Source organism: Perna viridis, chromosome 4 (assembly GCF_037379345.1).
Source record: "Perna viridis isolate PV_CMFRI_1.1 ecotype Kerala chromosome 4, ASM3737934v1, whole genome shotgun sequence".
In the NCBI taxonomy this organism is placed as follows: Eukaryota; Metazoa; Mollusca; class Bivalvia; order Mytilida; family Mytilidae; genus Perna; species Perna viridis.
The window spans coordinates 44,423,563-44,440,419 of NC_142448.1; the positions used below are offsets into that span (position 1 = coordinate 44,423,563).

Here is a 16,857-nt window from a genome sequence, read left to right on the forward strand (position 1 = left end):
CCAATCACATATGATTCGGACTGCATTCTGAACATGGTCATAAAACTTGAAATAACACATTCTTAGTAGAATCGAACAGGCTCATCACACCTGATTTGAAATGTACCCTAAATATGATCATACTACGTAAAATAGCACTTTCCTACCTAAATCATACATGCTTATCACATCTGATTGCTGCTACATACTTAGTATGACCTTACGACTTGAAACAGCAATTTTCCTACCCAAAACATACATGCTCATCACATGTGACACAAACCGTACTATAAAAATGGCTATGCTAGTTGAACTTTTTCACCCAAATCATACATGTTCTTTCTATCCGATGCAAACCGTTCCCCTGACATGGCAATATCACTTTCTAGAAAAGCAGAGGACGCTTACCCTACCGGTGCGCCTGGTCCATGCTCCCAGTTTTTAGTGGAGTCCGAGTTGCTCATTTGTATGGTTTTAGGTTCTTTATGTTATTTGTTGTGTATGCCTGTTTTCCATGTCTGGTCTTTGTCCCTGGATAACATTTTTTTGATTACCGCAATAACCTTGGTTTCTTTGATTACTCCGTCCTATCGAATATGTTCATTATATGTGATGCCTATAATGACCGAACTACTTCAAATAACATTTCCTTACCTTAAATGATTCATTAAAATCACACCTGATTCGAAGCCTACTCTTCACACGGCCATATCGTAACCAAAGTATGCTCATCATATCTGATCCCTACTTTTTATCTTGACATTGCCATAGTCCGTGGAATAACATTTCCAGCCTAAAACATTAATGCTTCTATACTCGGCGTCACATAAATAACATACGGTTAAAATTTGAATAAAAATATTTTCAACGACTTTATTGACACCTACCGTCGTTTAAATTGTCTCAAATGACTTGCTCATTCGTTTAGCCAAACGGCTTCTCCCTAAACATTGAATCGTTAAATTCATGTCCGATTTTAATTTTCGGTGCCAATATTTACATTGTAAAAAGTCGGCCATGTTTACAGTGATCGGATTGCTAGGAGATGTTGTTTACGTTTAAATGGTTTGTCCAAAAACCGAAGAACCCAGAATACATTTCGGCGTTAGTTCGGAAATTTCGGATTTAGTCTACGCAAACAACGTACAATGCCGAGAAGTTGATCAAGCAGACGAACTCCAGTTTTTATTATCCAAACTGAGAAGAATATCATAGTGTGAGAAAATGGTTAATAGGAGGAGAAATTTTGAGGTAGAGAATCTCCAAATTAATACAATATTGATGATATTCCGGTAACAGAGTGACTGGCAATACAGCGTTTCCAAATCAAGCACAAATCAAAACCATGTCAATGAATCAAAACAGAGAGCCTTATCAGACAACTTGGTCTTAAGAATCACAGGCATTAATATCAAATCAATATGCAAATTCCCCCCTTTTTAAATAAGACTGTTAAATATTGACAATACAAGTACACACATTGCAGAACTTGTCATATTTTAAAAGACAGACCTGTATGAAATCTTTTCAAACAAGTTACAACACATTGTATAGCCTGAAAATGATATTTCATTATCATGTATGTATCATGTCACTAAATCTATAAAGTACAACTTCTAGTACAGTAAGGAGAAAACTATTTTATTCTGAGTTGGGGGGGGGTGCAGTTTTTTATTTTATTCTGAGTTGGGGGGGGGTGCAGTTTTTGGAAATGAAAATTATGGCCCTTAGATGGAAATAAATATTCTGGCCTAAAACCTCCTATGCTGAAAATAAATATATTTTATGACCTCAGTCAAGTTAGTTCATATACAGAAAAGGTATTAAATAATTCATTGCACAATATGGCAGAAAATGACCTGCAAAATTTCAAGAATAAATATTCTGTGTCCACAAAATTCGCAAGCGCCCTCAGAAGCAAATGATCACCCCATAACCCATTAAGTAAGTATTGATACATACCTGTAACTCATAATGCTATGCAGTGATTGAATCTTAGCTTGCAAATATCATTCTAATAACTAACCTTTATGTTTTGTCCAATCATCAGATAGATAATAAATTAAGAGCAAGCATAGGTTTAAAAGAGAATCTGATAAGCATGCCCTATATCATAAATGCTGCTCATGTCAAATATTGAGCCAGGCACTTTCTTTTTGTTTGGAATATGAGTTCTTATATTAGTTATTATAACTTTACATACTCCCGTAATGATAGAGTGTAGCCACTCATTTTATGTTTCTTCTTTGCATAATAAAATTTCCAATGGATATTAATATAAACTGTACCTAGTTTCAATTTTAATTCTAATTCTTAAATGTCAGACCCCTTATACTAGAAAAGTCATGTTAACTAAAAATGGTGAAAATCACTCGACTCCCACCCCAGGTCAGCCAACATACACCATTTTTCTTGATCAACCATGGTTAATTTGTAAAGCAACAATCCACAGAAATACAAAAGTCTAAATATAAATTTCTTGCAACGTCATAAACATGTTTGAATTTCTCACTAACAGTCAAATTTCACCACCAAATATCTTCATTATACATGTGTAACATACATAATAAAAACCTCAAACTGTGGGTCTATAATGAACATTTCAATCTTTACTCTATGTGGTGAATATAGAAACAATCATTTCATATTTTAATCAAAGAAACCCATATAAATCCTTGAAGAGAGGTTTCACATAGTGCAGTTTGATTTATCCACATACATGTAGTAACAATTCAATTCAAATTTGGCCAAGATCGAATTTTCTATCTTGTCTTTTTTTTTTGTAGAAAACTATATGTCTTGCTCTAAAAAATATGAATACAAACATATATACAAGATATAGTAAGACAATGATAGATACTACCTCCTTATTTCTTGCAAACTTAAATTCTGCTTTTTCATTTCAAATTTTATCCTTACTGCCCTCTTTTATAAACTAAGATGTATAAAATGTACTTCTTATTCATACCTTTTTGAAAAGCCAAGGGAAGGCCAGGATTTATAATTATTATTCTTTAATTACTATATCATGTCCTATAGGGGTGGTGAATTGACCTATATTGGGAATAAAAGGCCAGAGAAGATGCTACACCACTAAGGGAACAACAATTTGAAATTTATGGGAGGAGTGGACTTTGAAAACTTTTTCTACTTTTTTTGGTAACTATCTGTTATAAAATCTTGGTGAAAATATGTTGACCCGTATTGGAGTTATTGACTTTTTTTAGACATTTTTGCTGTTGTTTTATATTTTTTTTTGAAAAATCTTTTCCTTAAAAGATACAATACAGAATTCAAAAAAAGTTTGTATTTTTGTTTTTTAGGGTATCCTAAACAAAATTACTATTTGAATTTTTGATTGTTAAAAAACATTCACATAATTACTAAAAAAAGAACAGAAGGGTTGGACAGGCAAAAATTTGGTCAGGTGAGCAATTGATGCTCCTGGGAGCCTGTTGTTTTTCTTGCTACTTCAATCCTGACTTTTTCTTTGAAATCTGTTCCTAGCCCCACCCCCATTAAATACAAATACTTTATTGGCAACAGTCACAAAAGAAATATGGTTATGACCCAGTTACAACATATACATGTATGAAATAAAAACATTAATAACATTTTTTTTTACAAATGGACATGAAAAAACATGTTAAATCAAATATAAATTGGTATTTCTCTTAAGGATTGATTTCATGTATTCTGTCTCATGAAACAGTTTTAGAATATGGGGTTGAAAGGTGTCATTTTGAATCTGGTCAAATATGTACCTTAAGGGATAAAAAATTGCAATTGCACAGTCGCCTATACCTGCTAGATTTTGAGATGGGTTACCCAATTTTTATGAATTATATTAAGCCTGAATATATAGAATTCATACTTGACTTAATTATTCAATGTTTGAACTTTGTGGTTGTGTCAAGCTGTGCCCTGCAAAGCATTTCAATCCCTACAAAAATGAAGTACATGTACATGTACAATGTATTTATATTTTTTTTAATATAGAAAGAAGTTTTTTTTGAAGTGCAATACTGTACTCAGGTATTTTATGGAGCAAATCGTTATTTAAACTAACGTAAATTATATTTTTCAGGTTTTGGATATTGTGAAAAATATGTTGAAGTTTTTTCAAATGGAAGAAAGATTAAAAAGAGCATGGTGTATTAAAAGCCCTGTTAGTCGTATTTCTAGAGCAACAGGTAATAACGACACAGGTCAATTTCAAATTTAGAAAGTTTATGTGATTCATACATAGTTGGAAATTAATGTTTATATAGTACAATATTGCCTCGATCTAGCAAGGAATATTTAAGTTATTATACCCCCTGCAAATATAGTTATGGGGTATAAAAGAAATCACCCTGACTGCAACGAGAGATAATTAAAATTATGGGTTTTAATTACAAGGAACTCGTAAGCACTATTCACTTCTCTATGAATGATAACATTGAGCACCAAATATAAGAAGAAAGCTGTCACTTGAGTTGATCAAGGAATTCAGCAAAAAAGTGAACAAATACAGAAGAAATTAAATTGGTTGAAAAATTATCTTCGGGAGTCCAAACCTGGAAGTGACTACTTTTTTTCCCAGAAACATTTCCTTAGCTAGGTATACATTAACATATTCATAGTATTTACCAGTCAGGAAGGTAAAATGTTCTTCTTTTTCAGGAATTCATAAGAATACCATTATTGCATGGCTTAAGAAGAATGAGACGAGGAGCGACCCTGTGCAAGATGTGGTGAAGTCTATTCATCTGGCCACTGCCCAAAAACCTGTTCCTGACAGGCAGAAGTTGGATGATTTTGACAAAGGTGTGGTGAGGAGAACAGTTTACGAGATGCACCAGAAGTCACATGCTGTGACCATGCCCGCACTACAGCAAGCCTTGAAAGAGAAAGATATTGTTGTTTCAGTATCTACTGTGGCAAGAACAGTGAAACAACTGGGTTTCCGGTAATTTTATATTATCATGACGAGATGAATAAGGAGCACTTTACAGAGTGGTTCAAAGACACCCTCCTCCCAAGATTGCCCCCTCAGTCTGTGGTCGTAATGGACAATGCTCCGTATCACAGCCACTTGGATCCTGAATTTAGGGTGCCAACAAAAAGTGCCAAAAAGTCAGACATCTCGGCATGGCTGGAAAAGAACAATGTCCGTTACGATAAGAAAATGAACAAGGCTGAGTTAAGTGATCTTGTAAGTCAAAACAAGCCTCGTCCAAAGTATGTGATTGACGGCATTGCATCAGCTCATGGCCATGAGGTTTTAAGATTACCTCCTTATCATTGTGAGCTCAATCCAATCGAAATGGTTTGGTCTAACTTGAAAGGCTTTGTAGCTAGTAGAAATACTACCTGCAAAAAATCAGATTGTATAAAGCTTTTCAAGGAGGCCAAGTCCCATTTTGATGGTCAGACCTGGGACAGATATGAGAGTCACGTGATAAGGGAGTATGAGGAAAAGCTCTGGCAGATGGATGGACTCAGAGATGAGGACGTGCCACGCGTGGCTTTTACTGTTACGGACGATTCTGACACTGATGACAGCCAGAGGACTATTCCTTACTGTGTTTCAGAGGGGGAGGGCGATGACTTAGAAAATGACGATGACCTAGACGATATCTCTGATTTCATTGATCCAGCTGGTGAGGTTTTGTGCAACACCTGTGGCAATGCCGAGCCACCTAAGTCCATTCGGAAGGACAAACACATTGACTGGTTTCATTGTGATATGTGTGATCGGTGGGTGCATAACAGATGTAGCACAAAACCTGCCCTTGCAAGGAATGTATGTCTTCGGTGCTTCTCCATTCTTAACCACCGGGACCTCAGTCAACCACTGATTTTGCCACCAGAAGATATGGAACAATAATATCTTTCTTAAATTCAATAACCATGTTTTGTAAATGTACAAGATTATTTAGATTTAATTTATCAATTGATCAAAATACTTATTTTCATATCTTAAGCAATCTAAAAATAGCAATTTTTTATTCTATTTATTGCTTGAAAATAACAGTAATAATTTGGCACTAAGATAATCATGAATTAAAACTTTTTTTACATGTACATGTATGTATGACATGTGTTATTAAACCTCAAAGGCTCTTGTAGAGTGGACATGCTTGCAACTTTTGATTTGTGTACAACTCAACATGATTTTCCTCAGCACACATTTGTCTAATCTTCGGCTACTGCTTGAAAAGGGAAGATTTTTGGACAGTTGGTTTGATGAATACATTAGCCCATCTTGCACATAAGATTGAATTGTGATAAAAGCAAAATCTGTGATACAATTTCAACATCTGTGATAACTTTTCCTGTTAATAATTGAAATCGTGTTATTTGTTATAATTTAAATTTATTATATATACTATCATGTTTCATTGAATATATTGATAACCCTAATGTTTACAATGTTGTTTGATTCCTTGATAGTTTAAGGTACTACAGTTGATATAGATTTTATATTTACTAGAGGATTAATATATACATTTGTATGATAGCATTGAATTTGATTTGTTTACAATGCACAATTACTTAATATTGTTATTGGAATGAACTTGTACATGAACCTTATCATGCTGATATTGGAATTGTTAAATTATATTATAGTTGTTACATGTTGTGAAACTTATAATATACTATTTTTTTCTCTCCATGTCTTGACTCTTTGATTGAAAATTTGCAAGGTGTCCGCGAATAAAATAATGAATTAGATGTGTACAAAACTCAGGTGAATTTTAGTAAGCCTCATACTAAAATTGCATGTAAACCCTTTTTCTCAACCTACTTGTTTGTACCCAACAAAATGTCTCTACCCTCCTCTCCAAAGAAAAACAAAACTGATCTTTCTGCAATTGTTTTTGTCTGTTGAACACATATATTTGAAAACTTGAAATTGTGAAATGTGTAATACATATTTCCTATCTAAATAACAACAACAAAATGAGTAAAGGACAGTCACAACCGCACAAGAATAACAAGTATTACTTTGTCAAGGACTGGTATAATTAAATCAAACATTCAGAAATGTTAATTTGTAGACTTAAGCTGACAGAATAATGTGGCCATATTTTACTATTATATGTACTTGTAGAAAATGTGGAGTCAAATATTTGTCAATATTGTGTTTAATGGAGTTGCAAAATTATACATGTATGCATTAACAATGTACCATTTAATACACATCAATTCTCTACAGCACAGAGTAGTGAATTTAGAATTCATACTGACAGAAGTAATTACATACAAGTCCAAGATCTGGTTTCTTACAACACAAAAAGTTCTATTTACCGAATTATCAAAGTACTTAAAAGCATTCTGATTTATCACAATATAGTTAGAAACTTGGTTAAAAAGTACACCAGTGAAAAGAAAATATGAACAGACTGTTGCAGTGAGTTTTGGTATATCTCGACAGTTCTATATTGAATCAAACACATATTAACTAACTTGAATAGAGTTGCTGTTGGGAACACACCTGTGTACCGAGATGGTGTACATTTTGTACTTCTATATAGTCCAATCCAAGGAAGATTACTGTGTAATAAATTTACATTTTCATGACCTTTTCAGTTGTCAATTCATTACACAATACAATACAGTGATAATGACAATAATGCGAGAGATTACTCAACGTCTCCTTAAGATTAAAATCCCTCAAAGTGCCTGTGTCCCTACAAATTCAAAGTGCCCTGATAAGGATTGTTATGAAGTATTCAGGGACTCTATATTGCTATCAGTATTGTACATGTATGTACATGCACATTGTATATACATTTATTGTCCCTGTCACATGTAAACATGTTTTTATATATTTTTTTTCTATCGTGGAAGCTTTTGCAAGGAATGCCATGTGTCATATACAAATTCCGCACTGTAAACTGTAAACTCTCCGGCTCTCGTGCTTAATGATCGAGTAATAACTCGATCACAATGTTTTAAATCCGACAAAAATACGTTGCATGTGAGTTGGTAACAAAAGAAAAATGTCTGAACCCAGGAGTCCTGGCTGTCTTACTTTAAATCCAGTTTAAAATTGCCTTAAATCGTAAATGATGCACAGAAACAATGTAAACTGACATGTCTAACTACTTAAAACCAGAACAGCATTGTGTAAAAGTGTCCAGCATATCAGCTTTTGTTTACATACAAAATGGCGGGAATTAATACGATTGTCACCGGAGATCTACGGGAACTTACGAACTTCCGTTGTAAACAATTCGTCCCGTAGAAACCAACATGGCGGATATTAGTATAGGATTTCCCCGTAAGGATTTGTTACGCATGATTAAGCTAATAAGCGACTTGTTTAGGGAGAAGTCGTTTGGCTAAACGAATGAGCAAGTCATTTAAGACAATTTAAACGACGGTAGGTGTCAATAAAGTCGTAGAAAATATTTTTATTCAAATTTTAACCGTATGTTATTTATGTGACGCCGAGTATAGTGACTAAATATAAGTGATTTAGATTCTTTTATTCCATTCACAGTTTGCAATTCACAAGAAAAACACTGAAACAATAATAAAGAATTAGTGAAATTTAACAATTAAGATATAAAACATGTTAAATTAATCACGGCGTAGAGCAAGTATAGGATTTTCTATCATGGTATACAATACCAGTTTAACACTTACATGTATAATACGCTACTTCTATGACTTTTACATGAGGTTCAAAATAGTTACTTTGTATTCTCAACTTAACATGAAACATACCAAAAATAAAATGAACGTCTTTCGTAAACGCATCTCGTTATCAAATACAGCAGAAATACGGATTTACTGTGAAATATAGGCAAAATAAATATTCTAGCGACTTTAACTAGAACAACTTGTACAAAACTGCCAAATAGTGAAAATATTACGTGAGCTACATACCCTGCATGAGGTGCAAATGCTTTATGAATAACAACTATATCATCTTTCATGTGTAATGTCCACCTAAAGAGAAAAAATAATGGATTCATAATTAATGCGGTAAAATGAAATAAATACACTATATTAAATTCATAAAATAATTTAATGTTAAATAAACAGACTCATTCTCAATCATCTTTATTTGCGGCAATTGATATATTCAACTATTTACACATTGAACCTTTATAAAAAGATAAAAAGAATTTAGAGATTTTACGAGAAATTCATTTTATACCATTGTCGATTAAAGTTTTAAATTAGTTTAATACCATACGCACACAATAACACGCACTTTTCATACGCCAAACGGTCATTCATTCATTCTTAACAATTACTCAGAAGAAATGCAAATTAGTGAGGTTAAAGATGTTAAAGTAAATGCACAAACCTTAAATACAGAAATGATCTCCAAACTAGATTGGCAAATTTCAATATGCACTATACACTGAACAATGTCGACAGTTCGAAGACAATATTAAAACTGAACAAAGGAAAACCACCGAAATTACAAAAATGACCCCGAACACTGACCCGTGAACTTCGACTACCCCTGAAAGAAATAGGTGTTAAATTGACATGTACTAATCATACAAGTATATGCAATAAAAACAAATAATATAAATACAAGTACAATGTTACGAAAATAAAAATTATCACTTAAAATATACAAACCATAAAGTTTGGCTCTGCCACACTTATTACACCTGATGCGGATTGTACTCTTAACATGGGAGTTTGACAGAAAAACTACCAAAAATGCATGCTTATCACATCTGATGCGAATCTTATGCTTGACATGGACAGACTATTTCAAATATCACTTCCCTACCAAAGTCATACATGCAAATAACTGGCAATTTCTTACCTATATCTTGCATGCTCATCACATCTGATTTGTACTGTTTTTTGGATATAACCTTGCGACTTGAAATACCATTTTTCTACCCAAAACGTACATTCTCATCGCATATATATATAGATGACGTATTATCTTTAAACAGTCCTAATTTCGGGGACCTGATACATCGCATCTATCCCAAATAACTTGAGATAAAGGATACTACAGACACTGTGAAGTCAGCCTCATATCTTGACCTACACTTAGAAATCGATGGTAAAGGAAAACTATTGACCAAACTTTACAACAAACGTGATGACTTTTCATTCAGAATTGTCAAATTTCCTTTCATTTGTGGTAACATCCCTTCAGCACCTGCGTATGGAGTGTTCATACCACAACTTATACGTTGTGCCAGAGCTTGCCGAAACTATGCAGCCTTCCTGTATCGCGCTAGAACTTCAACAAATAGGCTTCTGGAACAGGGTTATGTTGCTACAAGATTGAAGTAATCACTACAATATATAATTTATTCTAATAAAACCGATGTAGTACAAAGGTTTGCAGAAAAAGATATTATTACAAATTACATTGAGTTGTACAGTTGAGGAGGGAAATACAATTATAGTGGTCAGAGAGAATCCAGAAATTTTATGGTCGTCATCATGATTTCGTGGACCGTTATGGTGTATCCATCTGCACCAAGAAGTGATTTATTCCATGGGTCATAGTTTTCCTTTCCTCGTTTGTCTACTCAGGACTTGACTTTTTATGAACAACTCGGTGGGTGTCTCTAGAAAAGCAGAGAACGCTTACCCTACTTGCACCTGGTTTAAGCTCCCAGTTTTTAGTAGAGTCCGCGTTGCTCGTTTGCTTTTGTTATTTTGTATGTACGATTTTAGTTACTTTATGTTCTTTGTTGTGTATGTCTGTTTTCCTTGTATGGTCTTTGTCCCTGGATTACATTCTTTTGATTACTGCTATACCCTTGGTTACTCTTTTACAGACATTTTTTTTCTGTCACATTAATAAACATTGTTATATTTCCAAAATGCGAAATGTACCTATTACCAGTGACAATTCTAACATGTCGTTGAAAGCCCATTAGAGGACCACCTCAATGGGAAAATCCACAAAATTGAAGAAGAAAACTCAGAATAATCCTTTCCGGAAAATATAAAAAAACTTTATGGTCTGTTAAAATTAGAAAAATGGATTTAAACAGTTACAAACCACAAAAGACTATGGGGGTCATATCCCTAGCCGTTTTAGAATTAAAGGCCAAAAAGGGTCTGAAAAGGGCATTTTTTATAGAACTATATAATGCATGGGAAGGTCTGTGATATTGTTTCACAATATCCTACACCACAATGGTCATAGTTGATTGATGTTTAAGTGTAAAAATTTGATCGTTTCAGAAATTAGGGACCAAATTATAAAGACAGGCATTTTCCTGATTTCCAGACAATAATTGTACTATAAGTGAATGAATCGTTTTGAAATTGCATAACAAAAAGGAATACTTTGATCGATTTGTGGGGTTGTGAGTTGAGCCAATAAGAATAAAGGGTACAAATAGGCCAAAAGCATTTTGTTCTGATTGCTTGACAATAGCTATATTATTTCTGGTATGATTTTGAAAATTGTTTAGATTCCTCAAGGACATCATTGTCTTTGTTTTTTAATCAGATGTCCTAAATTTGACACAATTATTATATTGTGTGGCCATCAACTATTTTAAACTGGTGCTAAAAGATTAAAACAAATTGTTTAAAAAGATAAGTACGTTTAGAGTTAGGGGACCTTAACCTTTATTTCAAAAATAAATTATGGAAACTGAAGTTCATCATTGTTTTACATTTGTACTACAGGTTTGCCATTTATGTCGCACTGTTTTACTTGAGTGATAGCGAGGCTTTAAATAACAACATAAGTGGTCAGCCCCCGATAAAACAATAATAAAATGAAGTTTCAATGATTTATTTCAATTTTAATATGAAATATGTTTCTTCATATGTTTTAATAGAAGCAGCCTTTGTGTTGTACGAAGTGTTGGTAATGTGTTTATCACTTTTTTACCGTGACTATTGTCTAAAGAGCAAAATTCAAAATAATAAAATTGAAAATGGTTGTGTAATCATTGTTTCCTTACTACGTATTGAAAAATATTATATTGACAACATTTTTTTGCAATAATCTTTATTTGAGTAGCTATGTGACGGCTTTCTTATTACCAGACTAAACAAAAAAGAAGTCATCAAAAGGATTTAACAGGTTGTCAAGGGGGTTTGGGTCCTGTTTGTGACAATTTTGCATAACTGTTTTGTGTCTGTGCTGTAATGAGTTTATTATTTTATCGAAAAACAGTTGGGGAAAAATTAGCATTAATATTTGGCAACTAAACTAAAATAAAACAATTGATTATGATTTTCTTGCAGTATTTCGTGCGTCATGGACAGAAGAAGAAGAAAAAATTGTGGAGCAAAATTTTAAGACCTTCATTCATGATTTCTCAAAACCTGGGACAAAGGGATCCCTACCAGGTAAACTTGAATTAATCATAATCTTGTCAAGTGTTTGGTGAGTTAATCCAAGGCTCCTGCTCACTTACCCCCTGAAGAATAGGCTTGAACAATTTATATAAACACAAAACACTCATAAAAAATGATCTTGTTTTTCATATGCCCTTCCTAGAACTCCAATATATCATGTTCTTGTCCAGCATTTTATACGCCCGCAAATTAGACTTTTTTATGTTTGTCCTTGTTCTGAACTTTTTAAAATGAATTTCAATTTTTTATCAATTAAAATGTTCAAACTAGTTGTTGTGTTCTTCATGATTTGTAGGTCCCTATGTTTAAGTGTGTCATAAACTAATACTGTTTCCACACAAGCTCCAATTATTCATGGTTTTACTATTGTGGTCGTATCATGCTGCGCTATGCGCATTTTTTCATTGAAGGACTATATATTACAGCTTGAAGGATCCTCTATCAAAACTGTGTATGACATTCCGCAACAGCAAATGCATATTCAACTAAGGGTCACATAGGTCATTCATTTAATCATGTTAGAACTTAAAATTCTAAATGATTTCAGATTGACCGTTCAAAAAAAATCCGATCCTGATTGTAAGATTTCAAATGGGCTCCTCTTTGTAAATTCGTCTATGGTATGTTTGTCATTGTATAATGAAAGGTACCAAATGGACAAACTTTATATTTTTGCAAAAGAATAGTTTCTGGATTATAAATTATGAAAATTAGAGAAGCAATATTAACGAGCCGCGATAGGGATAACCCTGTTGATTTTGAAGGCAGACATTTTAAGGTCACCATTTGTAAAGATAAAATTTGAAATATTGATTTTTTAAAAACTTTTTTTATGGTTTTTTTCCTTCTTTATTGATGTGGTGTCAGATTACCATGTCCAAAATCAATGCGAGATATTGCACCCGGTTTGGGTAAGGTTTAAACCAATATCTTGAGTGCTGCTTTATTTTCAGTTTCCAGTAACATTGTTCCGTCCAGCAAATTCCAATATTTACAAGAACGATTGTTCAGTAAAACGTTTCTACTTTCGGGTAACAATTTTACTAAAATTGTAAACAAAAGCGAAAACCCGTTTTTCGAGAAGACTTACCACTCTCTAGTTTTTGCATTCTGCTCGTTACTAAATGATTTTAGTTAAACAAATCAATTACAAATGTGAAAACTAAGATATCAAAAAATTATGTACAAGCGCAAACGACAAAATATGCCTAATTTAAATGGAGAATAACACAGAACTTATATTCAAAATGTAATGCCACAGCTTTGTTTTGTCTTGTTTTGTTTTGTTTTTGTTTTTGTTTTTGTTTTTATTTGTGTGTGTGTATTTGAAAGAGTGATCAAGGAAACCAAGGTTCTAGCAGAAAACAAGAGAAAGCAACCCAAGGCAAAGACCAAACATGGAAAACAGACATACACAACATCTTTAAAATCACACATACAAAGTAACAAAAGCAAATAAGCAACTCCGACTCCACTAAAACCTGAGAGCATGAACCAGGTGCACAGAAGGGAGTGTTGATAACTTTTATAAGTGGTTTGCTGCAATAAGATAAAATTATGAATTTTGTTTCAGCAAAACTAGTCACTATAGTGAGTCACTTTAGGGAGAGTGTCTAAAAAAAGTATCGTATTTGGTTGATTATTGTTTTGATAGTAGTATTTCAGATGTAACTCATCTAATCTTTAGCCGTGTTGATGCAGTCACTACTGTTATGGTAGAAAATTAATTTAACTTTACTTTGTGGAACTAGGTACGAAACATTCGGAATGAAACTTAATATTTGCAACCGTAATCTTAATCAGTGCACTGTTTAACATCCCAAATCTCGCAGTTTTGCGTGAATAACCTGATTTTAAGATTAAAAGAAACCTCCTTTTAATTATGAATATTTTGATTTAGGTCGCAAGATGATTCAAAAGTTTCTGTCAAATCAGCCTGTAAGATTCTTAGAAAGTGTTCCAGAGGAGGAAAAAGTAAACAAAATCCATACCAAATTATTTAATGAGAGAGCTAAATGCAGAAGAACATTGCAGAGTATGGAAATGAAGTTACAACACTGAAATGATCCTACTTTTTTTTCTGTAAACAAGTATTGTAGACAGAAGATTTTTTCTCACATATTTTCCTCTTCTACATGTTATAGTAGCTGGAATGATAAACAATCTTTTTGTATGAATGATTAAAACACAGGAACTTTCATATCTTCGAAGCTGGTGCTTGTTTAAATATAGTGCAATGTCATTTTTACATCTAGAAAGCTGGAGTATCAAGTAATGAACGTTATCCTGCCTGGGAAGTAAAGGGGAGTTTTATGTTCTCGCTGTAAAAACAGATTTGGTTTATATCTATTACACAAGTTTCTGCTTCCGCCTGTGTGTAGGTTAATTGTTGACAGAAATTCTACGTAAAGACAAGCAGAAGGCTTTATAACAGCATTGCAAAAATGTGATATTTTGTGTGATCACAACATACATAATACTTAAGAACAATGAAAAAAAAAAGAATGCAAATTTAGATAATTGTATGATCTTTTCTTTTTTATCTATTATATATTTTATAACGATCATCTTTTATGAATAAAGAAGTACGATATTTTGCTTTGGCAATCTTGTTAAAATGAGTTATTTAATATTCTTTAGCGAAGTAGCAGTCACTAAAAATCATTTCTATAAAGAAATGTGTGCAATCAATTTGTAATCGTATACACAGTACAGCTCTTTACCAGAAGGCTAAAATCATTTTGCTGAATACAGTAATCAGGGAATGATTTTGAGAATGTTTGCCACCACCAGTGAATCTTAAAATCCTCAGTTCTTTACAACAACAAGAGGAAAATGAAGATATAATATGTCTGCTAGGTGCAGTTGCTTAGTATACCAGTGTTTGTTAAACCAAGCTTTAATATATGGGTCATCATTCCAATTGACTATGTTTGACTGACAAATGATATCGAGGATTATTCCTCGTGTTTACCAGACTAGAGTACACCGAAAGTAGAACTAATTCCTTTTAATCATGCCCTTAGCCAGAATGGTGATTATAAAGACCAAGAAAAGTACATCTGTAATATAAAAGGCCTCTCAGAGTGCATAATACTAGTTTGCTTCATCGTTTTGATTTGTGTTTCATTTGGAAACACTAAATAAACATTTGGATTACAGAGTTGTGAAATACTTGAAAAGGGTACGCTGAAGTAGGCCCCAGTCGTTGAAGGTTTCCTTTTATTTCTTCTTTCATTTTGCGATCTTTAACGTTTATCCTTTCATTTCATTCTTGTTCACACTTTAATGATAGACAGCAACAGTGCCCTAATCGTACATCGTTAATATCTTTCAAGGCATTCAATAGTTGTGGACCGGGCACGCACTTTGTACAGACGGAAAGACAACGGGATTCCTATATGTCCAAAAACTAATTAACATTACTTCAATTCAACTAAAAACGTGTACCACATTAACTATAGTTTGAACAAATTAGATACTACAATTCATAAAGAAACTATATCTATATATGTATTACATTTGATTTGATGTGTTTTCAAATTGATAAAAATATGGAAACATGTTTTATGTGAAATAACAAAAAAGAAATTATTTGGAAACAATATTCAGTGGTATGATTAAAGGAAAATGTGATTTTTGTCTTTAATGGAAGAAAAATATAGCAACATGCATTGTTGTAGAAGTATTATAGTCTATTTAGTATATATTTTTTAAATAAAACTTTTTTTCTTAAAATCTACAGTTTAATGAAATTGTAGATGGAAAAGTTTTTCATAATTTAGCTTTGTGTTGTTTTAAAGTGTTTTATTGATTTTATATGTACATGTATTTTATTTTTCGTCACTTAAAATGAACTTAGCAAACGTCATTTTTCCCTATTATCTAAAGTTAAGCTTTCAGCTAATTAATGGTAAATTGTATATCTTTTCTTAAGATTAAGCCACAAGGAATTATGTACAAAGTCTTGTCTTTAATTCCGATTTTCGCTAAGTGAACACAAACAATAAATGCGAGATAAATTATGTAATAAAGGACAAATGTCCGTTTGGCTTAGGATTTAAAAAAAATACTTTTGGTTGACACATAGTGATGATTTGACCCTAGAAACACTTTGTTATATTTTGTTTCATTGGTCAAGATTTTGATTGATAGTTGACCAATTAAATAAATTTTGATTTTTATTGGTTAATCATTTCTTCTGGCTAATCTGGTATAAACAGCTATGTTCCTACGGTGCTGCATCCTACATTTATTATTTTTATTTTTATATTATTTTAAGTTTTATATCATTATTTCAGGTATGTGTATTTTACATTTTTATTCCCTACTTGCGGAGATCGGGATGCAGCTATATTTTATCCTGTTTTTGCAAAGTTACCTCCCGTAAGAGCAGGTATAATTTCGAAGTCTGTCTAATCGATGTTTGGATTCGGGTGCAGAAAAAAGAGGTAACTCGAATGAAAATGAAATCCCCAGCAGACAAACACAACGGTGTTTCTGAAATTTACAGGGTGTTTCAGTTTGTTGGTAGGTTACATAAGGATGGTTTTCATTTGAATCCCG

The 16,857-nt window shown here is 32.9% G+C and overlaps 1 protein-coding gene across 1 annotated transcript; it reads left to right on the forward strand.

Moving 5' to 3' along the window:
- The first annotated feature begins 804 nt into the window (after positions 1-804).
- Positions 805-6,640, forward strand: LOC148620228 (uncharacterized). Its single transcript, XM_088580930.1, is given in 4 exon segments — positions 805-1,230; positions 4,067-4,172; positions 4,645-4,936; positions 4,939-6,640. Coding segments are annotated over 4 exon segments (1,338 nt in total). The 5' UTR covers positions 805-1,203; the 3' UTR covers positions 5,852-6,640.
- The last annotated feature ends 10,217 nt before the right edge of the window (positions 6,641-16,857 follow it).